This window comes from Bombus fervidus, chromosome 4, assembly GCF_041682495.2.
Source record: "Bombus fervidus isolate BK054 chromosome 4, iyBomFerv1, whole genome shotgun sequence".
In the NCBI taxonomy this organism is placed as follows: domain Eukaryota; kingdom Metazoa; phylum Arthropoda; class Insecta; order Hymenoptera; family Apidae; genus Bombus; species Bombus fervidus.
Window position 1 is genome coordinate 5,987,690 of NC_091520.1, and position 13,731 is coordinate 6,001,420.

General features: G+C 33.6%; 1 protein-coding gene across 2 annotated transcripts in view; it reads right to left on the bottom strand.

The window, feature by feature from the left end:
- Positions 1–13,731, bottom strand: part of Chat (Choline acetyltransferase) — a 183,944-nt gene that overhangs the window by 1,928 nt on the left and 168,285 nt on the right. The window contains exons 6-11 of one of the 2 annotated variants that reach the window (XM_072002502.2): positions 12,744–12,918; positions 10,608–10,837; positions 8,564–8,775; positions 6,772–6,894; positions 4,157–4,364; positions 147–347 (exon numbers count right to left, since the gene is read on the bottom strand). In XM_072002502.2, coding sequence (XP_071858603.1) covers positions 147–347; positions 4,157–4,364; positions 6,772–6,894; positions 8,564–8,775; positions 10,608–10,837; positions 12,744–12,918 — 1,149 coding nt within the window. The remainder of the gene's footprint in view (positions 1–146; positions 348–4,156; positions 4,365–6,771; positions 6,895–8,563; positions 8,776–10,607; positions 10,838–12,743; positions 12,919–13,731) is intronic. The other variant, XM_072002503.2, reaches the window with a different exon arrangement.

Below are 13,731 nucleotides of genomic sequence, written 5' to 3' on the forward strand. Positions count from 1 at the left end.
GATGAAGTGCTACAGATCTGTTTGGTCATCGTGTATAATGACCTCGTGTGGACAACTTTGAGGTGTTGAAGAACAGAAGCCTACATGAAAGTGGCATACATGTGAGAGTTTCAAGTATCGATCAATCGTTGATCATCATTATTAACCTGTGACGTTGAAAGAGCAAAATGATTGACGATCTTGTAAGCCTGATCAGTGAAAATATCCGGGATTGGCTCTCCAGCTTCTTGTGCGGCGTAACGGAGGCCCATTAAGTGGTTGTCAATTCCATAACCATTTATGTTGTCGTTCATTTCCTTAGTCTGTCTTTGTACCGCCAAATCAAACAGCTCCTTGATCCTCTCTTGCTGAAAAAGCCATTGCAAACGGACCATTTCAATGGTGAACGAAATTAACATGTACATATGTATATTCTATATTTATATACCTACACTTTTGTAGTAATTCATTAGAAATGTTAACATTAAAGAATTATTTGTACGCAGAAAATAAACATATTCAATTTCATGCTAATATATGTAAATGTATACGTGTAGATATATATAAGTACTTTCGTATACATGATGCCTCACATTTTGTTGTACATATTCATTAATATTAATTACTAAGAAAAATTAATTTCGAAAATTTATTATACGTTTGAACGAATTTGATTCCTGCACAAAGGCAGAATGTACGTTAATATGCATCGTGTATTATATGTCGTATATTATAGCGTCGTATATTATTTACTGATAAAAAATATTAATATATTTAAATGTAACGTGCTTTACATGTAAAGTGCTCTATTATAAAAGACAGAAAATGTGATTTGTCATGCTTTTTATCGGTGATCTTCATATACTAACTCTGAGATGAACTATAGTTTTATTTTAGGTAAAGTTAGAAAATTAGAAAATGTTTAGGAAAATATTTGTTTGAGTGTTTGTTGAGCGTGAATTTAAAAAGGAATATGTACAGTATAGTCTCTCTTATTTGAATGTCCTAATATCCAAACGCTGTATTATCCAAACATAGTATTTCTCAGTATTCCCTTCTTCCGTTTCAAATATGTACATATTTTATTAGTGTTCGTATATAACGTACTCTTTCCTTGATTCGATTGACTGAGTTTTAATTATAAGAATTTATTATGAAACTAATATCGGTCTAACTATTGAAACAAACTACGACATAATTGAAAAACTCGAAAGTGGTGCAAATGCAACAGAATTACCCAGAATACATAGTGTTGGGAAAGTCACGATCACAGATATTAAAAAATAAAAATAAGATATTGAAAATTATCCGATGCATATTCCTTTGATGATGGCAATAGTAAAACGGCCTTAAATATATTGAGGTAATGAAATAGTTTCATTGCGATAAAGACGATAATAATGGCAATTCTACACAGATGGAAACAACAAACGAGCTCCAGATTTTCTGAAAGACATTGCTTCCTACAACTTACTATAGATTCGATTCGTCCCACTGAACGTGGTTACTAGTAGTTATAGAAGGTGCGCGTGATCCTAAACACGCAATTAAAAAGAAAGATAGCAAACGAAAGTGACGATGAAGAGGTGCCTTTTTATAAAAGATTTCGATAGTTCGAAGTACAAAAAGAGATTCTTCTGTATGCAGTTATTTATGTTTAAAAAATTATGTGTTTCAGCAGTCAACAAGATATGGGATTCATAAATATTTAAAGAACCTGTCAATTAATCATAATCTGTATTTGAATAAATGAAATTCCACATCGGGAAAATGATCGTTCCATTATCGGAAAATTCCATTATCCCAACAGTTTTGTTTCCTTATTAGTTCGGATAAGACAGGCTTTGCTGTATTTCGATGATTCTGACTTATAACTTATAAGAGCTTCGCCGCGAAATGATACGAGGAACCAATTTATACAAAGAAAATCGTAGAGCTCCATTTAAGGAAAAGTGGAATTGTATCTGTGCATTCTTCTTTATAATCTTCCTAACTATAACTTTTTGCTCCAATAAAACTACAGTGCGTCCCAGTTACTAAAATCATTCTGTATATAAACCATTACAATTTACTCATTTGTTCACTCATTCTCAACTGTTAATTTGACATTTGAGTACCTAGTATTTCTTTCGTAAAAATGATTGAAAACCAACTTGATCGGAAATGAAGTTATGCATATAAGAAGAAAACATTGTCTTGTTGTGGCTATATACGTACATAGGTATTTTTCAACCGACAACCGTCCCATTTTCTGTTGTTAGTGCAAACTATGAAACATTCTGTATACGGTACACGAAAACGACTGTATCTACGGAAACGTATGGGCTCGTTAGTCGTTAGGGTAGAAAACTACACGCACGGAGGGGGTCAATTTCATTATTGTGCATTTTCGATGAACAGCGGAGTAATTGCGGGATAGAAGACGGCTGAAATAACATCGTGATAAACGAGAAACAACAGTCAGCTCGCCGTGCCACTTTCCAGACGAGGGTGAACCGCGGAAAGAAAGCAAACGGTAAAACCCCCATGAAACTCGCCCGAGACCACTCGAGAGACCAGGCAAACACTCCAACGGGAAAAAGAGCGAACACGGTCTAGTTTAATTGATTGCCTTTTTCTTCGAGAGTCTCCCTTCCTATTATTTCGTTATTTTTCCCATCTATATAGACTTGTCCACCGCTTGTCGTTTTTATGGAATCGTATTTATGGTCTCGGTTCTTCTTTTCGGATTAATACTGTGTACACCTCTGTAGATGAGTACGAAAACTTGCGAAAAGCGAAAGAAACACAAGAAGCTCGAGTAATTTGAATGAAACTGTGAAAAAACTGATTAGACTTCGATTTCGATGATTTTTGGATATATTGTGAAACTCAACGTTTTGACTACCTTTTTCTATACATATAAGGGCTAAACTTGCCTAGTTTCTGAGATATTCACAAAGAACTACTGGTGGAAGAATTGAATTCTGCGTACAGTATGGTACAGCGTATAGTATGTCCATTTTAAGTGTATACATGCGATTATTTCTATAAGTATCAAAAATAGGAAAAAATGTCTCAAATAAAAGTTGTATAATAGCAAAGAGGACATAATCTGGTGTAATTAGATTCTTTTGTTGATAGCCAAGTAGATGTTATATGAAGATGACATATAGGTTTCTTTAGATAGAATCATATAATTTTAAATACAGTAATCAATCCGCCTTAGCATTCTCTACAAAGAAAGTATTCACCTAATTATGTAGAAAAATCATTAGTTTAAAAGATATTTTAACTTTGATTTGTAAAATTTAACGTATTAAACTATCAGCTCGCGTCTTTTCTTGTCTGTTATACGTTAAATTTGACAAATAAAGTTAAAATATCTTCTAAACTAATGCCTTTTCTGCATAATTAGGTGGCCACTTTTTTGTAGAAAATGCTGAAACGGATCTACTACAATTCCATTAAAAAAAAAAATGTATATCACTTTCATATGATCTCTACTTGGCCATCTACGAAAAAGTTAACTTCATCAGATTATGCCCTCTTTCATACTATACTAATTTTTTCTGAGACATTTTTCTGTACTTTTGATACTTACAGAAGTAATCGTGGTTATACAACTAAAACGAACATACTGTAGTTGTGCATGTTTGGCAACGTATGCGTCAATATTAGTTGCTGGATGTCTCATGATCCACAGCCGGATATAATAACGCCTAAACCAAACCTAATTCTTTTGCTTATACTTTATCGGTTTGGGTCAGGTGTCATTTTTCACACTCAGCAACCAATGCTGACGTATACGTTACTATCATTATATGTTATGTTTTGCTTATAGTTTATCGGTTTGGGTTAGGTGTTCTTTTTCACATTCAGTAATCAATGCTGACACATACGTTGCCACAGATGCACAATTATAGGCAGAATTCACCGTAGCAGTTTTTCGCGAGTACCTCAGAGACTAAACGAATTCAGCCTTTATATGTATAGGAGAAATTATTCAAAATATCAATTTCTACAATATATCCTAAAATCATCGAAATCAGAGCCTAGTCAGTCTTTCTGCAGTTTCAGCCTTATTTGAAGCTTAAGTAATCGGATGGTCATTATGTTTTGAAAATATCTCGTCTATGAGGAGTATCGTGTCGCTACAAACGACAAACTCTACGAAATACAGCCAAGTTTCAGTTACACTGTAAATGGTGAACTGAACTCTTTTGGTGCCATCGTCTAGGGTGTTGCTTTGCTGATTCGTGGTTTGACTTTCGGGATCCCCTTGGCACATGGCCTTTGCCCAGGCCAGAGCTTCCGGGCTGGCTGCTCTGATGCAATCGATTCTTCCTAGTGCGAATCTTCGAATGCCTGCGCTCTCGTAAGTTGCTACTAAGTTTCCATGCAATCTGTTGCAAACAAAAGATTTTAGACATAAGAATTTATTATTAGCTTTTTTAAGTTAAGTTGTTAATAAATTCAAAGTGTATATGTACAGTATCCTGAACAATTATAAACTCGACCCTATTTTTAGATATTTCATAATATTAAAACAAAGATTGACAAAATTGTTTATACAATTTCATATTATAGTATAATACAGAATTAAAATACAGAATTATAATACAGAATTAAAATTAAAATACAACAAATAAAAATTCCCTTCTTTCGAAGTTTGCAAGAAATTAAATTTTCTCTTAAAATTATGTTTGTGGCTGTGAAAGAATATAAACTCAATGTTAATTTTCTTATGTTTTCATTCAGTATTTAGTGGATTGCTCTTTAGTTTTGATTACTTCTATTAAACTATTAGGTACACTATCCTCTAACTTATTTAAATTTGTGTTTCAAATAATCGCCCACATTGATTTTATTCTTTTTTTTTTTTAAGTTCAACGATATTTTCTATAGTTGGCTTCTCCTGATCGTAAACATTTTTAAACAAGAATTCCTCGCAAGTTCACGATCGTTTTCAAATCAGCACTCAATACTGTCCATGTTAATAATTCTATTGCGAAATCTTGAAACCACCTTTTTTGTAGCGGTTTTCTTTTGAAAAAATATTTTTTGTCTTCTGTTTCAGTCATGAAAGACAATAATTTGCCATGTAACATCTCTCGATATCCTGTAGCGTTCAATTTACCTTTCGCAAAAACAATTTCACTTAACATATCTAGACACGATCAGTGCTTTCTTGGAAATACTGAAGATATAATGCAGAAAATGCGTTTGAGTCTCGAATTATTCACTACACTGTTAATACATATGTTGATACACTGCTCAAAACAATTAAAAAATCGCTCTTATGAATGGTTCTATCGCATCAACCAAACGATTAAAAACGAACAAGCCATATAGACTTAATATGATATGTTATTCGTATGACATTGTAATACATTTAAGACAATAATTTGGCAAATAAACTAACATAGCATAAAAGAACGCATGGAATGTATATAAAATGTCGCAGTAACAGGAAGAACGAACATATAATAATTAGAACGTAATTGTTTTGAGCAGCGTGTTGACATAAGCGAGGACCATTTTGACTTCGTAAATAGTAAATAGTAACTATGTATATCTCGAATATTTATGCAGTTGTAGACTATGTAAAGAGTTACACATAGCGCACTATTCGATTTTTTCTTACAATTTAACATACAAACACACACGCATTAAAATCCTCTAAATTTTCCGAATGCTAGTAAAATTTTTGTTTATAACATTCTTCTTTCCACGTGCTTGCCTTGTACTAACAGCTTCTTTTTACGCAATGTCATCCGTATAAAAAACGTCTTGTGTAAATCGATAGATGAGTTTATTATCTTTTTTGTCAATCGATAAGCGTGCAGGATATTAATGAAGCGGCCGAAGCTCAAGTTTAGAAGCTAAATGTTCACAGAGTGAAGTAAAAAATGCTTAACACGTTGAATGCCACGGGGGTCACCGGTGATAACTTGTCGGTAGCGCCGTGGGGGTCATTGGTAACCGGCGCGCCAATATTAGTAGGATACATAATTTGAACAAATGTCAATAATTATAAATTTTTCATTATTACCATCGTTACTACAACGATGTGACGAAATTAATGCAATATAAAACATATAAAAATAGCTTTATTTATACATGAAATATAGACCTACTATGTGTGCATATTGCTATTATCATATCGGATAAACTGCTCGAGGAATTTTCCTCTGTCTAACAGTACTCGACATCGTTTGGAGGGATTTGCTAAAAATGTATCATCAGTGGAATTGCTTGACGCATAATCTCCATTTGAAATTATATTAACTTTAAGGGCTAACTAAAAAATAGAAAACATGAAGTGCAAAAATTTGTATAGCAAATAAAAGCATAATAAATGCTCTTAGCTGATTGTTAGACGCTCTCGACAAGAATAAACATGTGGAACGATTATTTAGTAACACGAAGAAATAATCTGAGATAATTGATAATTGCAAAAAATAAGTGAATCGCGCGAAATCGCACTTCAGCGCCACGGGGGTCACTGGTGACCCTTGTGAGATAAATTCATTAAACATGATTATACACAGTAACTTATCTCTTGTAAGTAATATTTCAACATTATATATATCAGATAATAAAAAATTCATCATGACGCCACGGGCAATTCCTGTAAAACTAGCGTGGCATTCAACGTGTTAAAGATTAAAACCTCTAAGATAAATTCTTTCGTTGTATGATTTAATTTTGTATCTCACCGTATGGATACTTTTAGCAATTTAAATTTGTTCGCAGTAAACAATGAATATAGAAAAAATGGCAACTATTGAATATAAAATAGGTACTTACCTAAAGTGTGTAAATTGTAATGCTAGTTGTATATAAACATCCGGACTAATCTTGTGGGATTTTATAAATTCCTTCGAATATTCTTGAAACCATAAAATACAAAGGTCCAGGTCCTCCACTAGTCTATTAATACAATTATTATTATATATTACATATTATATATTATTATTATTGACTATATTTAATTAATAATTATATGTTATTATTAACATCTGTTATTGATATAAACGACTAAAATATTCGATCAAGTTTGTTTCTTCTAAATGTTTAACCCTTAACGCCCTAAGTGTGCCTCTCATTCATCACCGACGTGCGGCGCTCTATTCTTTAATAAACCATTTTCGTATTACTTTTATAACAATTCAATAGTTTTATTATTTTCTCTGGAATATCTTTTCAAATACCTACGACGATCCTTCGCAAGTAGTCAAATAAGCGACGCCCGAATACGGGTGTCGTGGCAGTCAACATGTTAACGTTAGTCGTCCAGCATAATTCGGCAAAGTTTTCCGCGGGGCCCAAATCCTACGGTCGGTACGCTCTCATGGCAGATATCCCAGATCTTTCATTTAGTCGAGAAGCATACTTCTTGTGAGACGCATATCAGTGATCTTTTCATCCTCAAAATGTTCAGTAGACAGCGTGAAAATATATTTGAAAGTGAGGAGAGTAGTATACAATAATGGAAAAGCTGGTATCGACAGAAGTGACCAGATGGTCTCATATGCCACTACGATACGGAAAAGCATCAAGTAGTATCGAAAATTATCACTACATTTACTCTTAGGAACAACTATAGTAACTGCTCATATTGTGTACTAAACAGTCACAAACAAAAAAATACAGATAAGAAAATTTCGAGAAATTTTCGTTTCCCAATGGTCCGATGTGTCCTCAGAAAATACTGTGCCCAACAACCATCGGAAAAAAACGAAGGTGTTCCATCATTTGGAGATTCGTAAGAATCAGCAGGGCAAGCCCATAAGAAGGATATGCGCCCCATGTTATGAGAAGAAGAGGCAAACTGTCGCACGCCAAGAAGCAAGAAAAAACGTAAAAAGAACTACAACATATTGTTCGAAGTGTCCAAAATTGTCCCAAATATGTTTAGAATGTTTTAACGAATACCATGTGATATAGCATAATGTAATATTTTATCCAGAATATAAATTAAAATAAAATTAATAAAAATTAATAAAAAACAAATTATGGTATAATGTGTTTTTAGTATTTTTATGTTGTATATCCTATATATAATATCCTATATTTAATTAACTTGAACAAGAAGAACGTCACCCATATTTGGGTTACGGGCCCCCATGAAAACATGCCCGTCACACAGATATGGGTGACGTGGCGATCAACATGTTAAAACTTGACACTTAAAAACTTACAAGTTTTATGAAGCATGATGAGAATAAGTTGGAGTTGCCGGTCGATATTTATAATTGAAAATCGGAGCGTTAAGGGTTAGTATCGTTATTGATCGTGAGTGCAAAAATCTCAATCTGTATACGAAATGCAATCTATATACAAGTGCAAAATTAAGATACATGAAAGTAATATAGATTTTAAACGATGTAAAGATTCCATCACTCAAAATATGATGAAAGTGAAGGATAAGAAAATTGCTTTGCTTCGTTCTTCAGAATGTTGAGATTAAGACTTTAGGAACCGGACGATAGTATAAGATGTCAGGAAACGTAAAGTTTAACTACGAAGTTTTTTGACAATCGAGAATGTTCGTTTGAACGTCTCGATGACACTGAATACACGTTTCATCGTTACTCACGCGTCAAAAGATATCATCGCATCTCGGATATCGTTGAGGCTTTGTTCGGATAGGTGCCATTCCAGTTTTTCTGGCGCAGGTAGATGCGAAGGTACCGTAATTTCCTCAGGTGGTGACATGGCATCGACCTTTTCTGTTAGTTCTTCGAATGTGATAAAAATTGCTGGACCTTCACCGGCCGAATGTTCGTAGTTCATGCCCCACATTCCGTCCTTGGTAAGCAAACAAGTGAAATAGAGTGTACAAATAACGTGAGAAGATGAAACGCGCAATAGTCGATCTAACCCTCAGCCGCCCTCGTTTCAATTTGACACACTTTTCCGGTAGAATATTATATTATTCCGCCATTTACAGAACAATTTTCCTGAAACTTGCTGACTTTGACACGCGAACGAAATCTACCACTTGTGAAGGAGAATTGAAGAGCGTTTGTAGAAAACACTGTAAGCGCGAAAATTGGAAAATTTTGATTTTTTAGCGGAAAATGTTCTACGTGATAATACTGCAGTACAGGATCGAAATGCAATTTCTCTTTCTAATTGTTATTTCTATAATAAATAATTTTGTTAAATAATAAATAATAGTTAGTTTTTACTTTCTATAAGAAAAGATATAAGAATCAATAGAGAAGAAGGAAAAGAAATCTCACGCGACAATGTAGTCCAAATTTACGAAAAAGAAAAGTGTATCCGTGGGAAAGCTCGTATATATCACCCGTTAGTTGTAAGAAAAACTCGATGTTCCATTCATTTAGACAGATGGCATAGAAAAAAACCAAGAAACGATTGAACATTTCTCGTACACAATACTAAGTGTGAAACATAAAACTTTTTAGCACAGAGAGACACCTTCTGGAACTTATTGTCGAAATTTCATTTGTTTTGATTATTATAAGATCTTAAATGTACGAAATAATCCAAATGCGTCACAAAATTTTCCATTTTTAGAACTAATGTTCATCAGAAAGGGAATTGTAATGTAGTATGTGCTCTTGTTGCAGAGTATGTTGCTCTTAGTTGTAGAAAAAACTGAATGTATCATCCATTTTAAATTTGCATGCATTGTAAGTACCAATCCTGTTTAGCTCTAAATAACTTATATAAAAACAAAAAAATATAGTTTTTCAAAATGTTCTTTTTGCTTTTATTATTAAACTATATTTTATAACGTTCCGAGTAAGAATTGTTATAAAATTAGTGATATTTAATGTCTATGTGTTCGAGCACGTCTATCGCATGTCTATTGCTTGATGGCACCTATATTGAGTGCAATATTGTTTGTATATGCAGAGACAATGTTGGAGTAGTAGTCATTATTTGGAAATAATTATTTATTATATTTCATATTATTTATTATCATGTTATTTATTTATTTATTTTATAATTATTTTAATAATAATAAGTATTATTATATGAATTATTTATTATAGTAATTATTTACAAATAGAAATTATCTCTTCAATTTTATAGTACAGTATTCCCATTAGTAACTAGGTCATTACGCGATAAAAGAGCAACAGTTTTCAATTGTTCCACTTACAGTGTTGTGTACAAAATATCTCCAATCATTTCCATCTTATCGACGTTCTATCATTGTGTCAAGTTGACACACGAAGGATACATTAATCGTTATTGTTTATTACGAATTCGGTGGATCTAGACAGGATATTGGATCGGGAGAAAGGATAAAGCGATCAGGATGCTTCATTGGCTCAAATAGCGTGAAACGAAAGCAGAAAGAGGGAAATTACAAATTATCATGAAAATGCGCTAGCGACCGTAATAGAAGTAACGACTATATTATCATTCAAGTAACCACTAATTATGTATGTGTACATATATTTTCCAAGTTTTCTTCCCATTCCTATGCGGAATGACAAACCGACCTAGGAACTTGGATGGGAAAATGAAAAAGATCGCTCGAATAAGAATAACTCTCGAGTGGGCAGAAATAACGTTGCGCGGAGAAAAAGTTGTTGCTTCAATGTGAAACTACAATCTTTCTCTTAATCGGACATAGCGTGTAGTTGTAGGTAGGTATATACCTTGCCAAGAATAGCATGGAAAGTTTTATCGAACCAACGATTCGCACCCAAATGTCTGGAACCTCCGCCGTGGAGAACATGATGAAGCACGTTAGCGTAATCTCGGTCGCCGATCCATCGATCTTCCTTGTTCAGGGGATTATTGAACGTTGCTGGCAGTACATCGTCGTCGATGCATACCACGCACAGACATCTCTCCAGCAATTCCAGATTGTGCCGATTTTGCTCGTCTGTAAAATTCTTTTGCCTTTATTTTTTTCTTTTGGTCGTATTACCATTTATTACTCACGTAATTCCAGTTTCCTATTAGAATGTATTTCTTCAGTGTGTATTTAGTAGGGCGAGGGAAAATCGCGCACAATTGACTAGCAACGATTCTTCCAAGAAAATGACATACTGTCGATACATTGTCGACGTTATAAGAGCGCTTAGTGATGTATGTAACTTTAAAATGTATTGCTTCAGCAAAGTCTGAATTTATAAATTTTATCGTTGGTAATCGAGACAAAATAAATATAGGCATACAGAATATCTTAAAATTTTTCAAAATTTAATGTTATTTAAAATTTTTTTTAGTCGACTCGTTTGAGCTCAATAATTTTTATTCCTCGTTTCTCGATTCAATATGAATGCTTATTTACAAAAATTTGCTAACTTGTGCACGAAAATTCTAGCAAACATAATAACGTTAATATAACACAATTTTGTTCGTAAAACGGTTCGTGAAATGTTCCATTTTATTACCTTTCAAATTAGAAATAGCTATAAATTACCTTTTCCGTTTTATTTTTTGTCAATCTAGTATGAAGTTGTTCCAAATCAAACTTTAATGCAGTGAAACAAAAATTGCAAATTTAATAATTACTTTATAATCGTGTAAACTAGAATCTTTAGTAATAAAACATGGAATACAACAATTGCATACATATACATAAGACTATTGCATACATATAGATAAATCTACAAACATTTATAATCTTTTCCTTCTTAAGACAAGAAGCATAAACTTTAATTTGTAAAAATTTTGGAAGTGTCGTTTATTGGCTGGTATACATAATAAAATTTTTCGGTTGAAGATAAGGACTTGATAAAGGGTTAAAGATACTTGCTCTGCACAACGAGGAAACGAACCCAACCACGTATCGTCGTTAGCTTGTTACACCTTCATTCGATTTATAGACGTAGGTCGTAGGTTGTCGTTGGGTAAGGTCGGATTACGAGGATAATGGGAATATTGCGAATATTGGCGAGAGCAGAACAGCCGGTTAATTATGCCGTGGGAGGGTACGAAGCAGAAAGGGTTGCCAGAGAACTTGCAACAAGATTATTCTAACTGCTTGGCAATGGTGTGAGTCGTACCTTCGCTTGTACAGAATATATCGACATCAGCAAATGGATATAAATGTTTCTTGTTTTTTTTTCTTTAATATTTTATAATATGCTACAATCTAATAAATTCTATAGTTCGAAAATCTCTATAAGACTACAACTTTATTCATTTGTGCTGCGAAAACCTCTAGAAGTCGAGATAAAACTCACTTGAACTCGAATTATTTGCCACCTGTCCAGATGCGTTATTTTAGCTCTGAAACTCGAATTTACAATAGCCAGACCTTTGCAGGTCGGAATTTATCTCTGCAAGTCGAAATGTGCCTATAGCTATGCGGCGTATCACAAGATGTGAGAAAACAATCCTTCGATATTGTCTCCTTTCTTCTAACCGTTAGAATCGTTTCTAATAACGTAAGACGACACAAGCCGTATTCTTACTGCTTCGCCCTTTGTGCACGCGCGTAAAAGGCTAATCGTTCTTCATCAGTCGAATGCGTAAATGCCATCATGTTCCACGTCTGTAGCTTCTGCATTTGTGTATATCGAATAAAATGTGTTCTAAGCGGAAGCTTAAAATACTAAATTGTGCCTTCGTACGAAGCTTCCGCATGTCGAATTTTCATTCGTTAACCTTCTTTTACTCGGAAATTTCGGTAAGTCGAAAGCTCTATAACTCTAAGATTTTATTTTTAATTGTATGTTTTAATTCCTGTATTAATTTATCAGTGTGACTATTGCAAGGATGTTATATTGGTAAATTAATCGCATAATTACTGTTAAAGAGGAAATTATAAACATACGTACGTCTGAGTAATTCTTCTCTAGCTTTTGCCCAAGCTGGCCTTTTCATCGTTGTGAGGATACCGACTGGCGGAGTTCTAGGGTCAGCTTTAGTTGCCATGATCTTTAGAATTTGTTGAACCAATTCGGCTTCAGTTATGCGACCCCGGTCGGAAGCCCTAACAGGCACGCTATAAAACTGTGAAAAAGTACACTCTCTGAATTATACATATCTATTAATCCAAGTATCTCGTTAAATATTGGAGTGATGAGAAAATAACGATTTTGTGAATGTCAAATTAGTTTGCACACTGTGGTATTATTGCTTTATTCGATTAAATTAATGGAAGAGTGTTTGTAGAAAACACTGTAAGTGCCACAATTGAAAAATTCTGATCTTTTGGTGGAAAATGTTTCACATATCAATGGGAATACTGAGGTACAGAATTTAAGTACAATTTTTTTTTCTAAACAGTTAGTAATAATACCAGAAGATGATGTCACAACGTCGCCTTTACAGAGAAAACTGTGCCAATAAACATTAGTTAATTGTCTCTTGGCTTTTGTCTATGCTATCTATCTAAAAGAATGGAACATTCTTTTTTACAACTAAGAGGTGGCACATATAGGTTTTTCTCCAGATACTATTTTTTTTTTATGAATTTCGACTACGTCAATGTGTAACATCGATAAGATTTCTTTTCCACCTGAACAATTTGTTTCTTAGCACTTACAGAGTTTTTTTACCAGAACGTTTCGATGATTCATATTGGAGATTTCGAAAACTAACTTTGAGGTTTGTTTTCAGTCTTTTAACGTGCACGACTGCTGATAAAAATATATGTGTGTAATATGTTGATATCTAGCTTACATCTACGTATATATATATATATATTTATTTTTGGCAGCTTCAAGTGTTTCTTTGTCACATTATGTATGTATTTTATATACGTAATATATGAGTGAATAACTTGTGTTCGTCTAATCTTTCAATTCCAGAGTCCGAAATTCA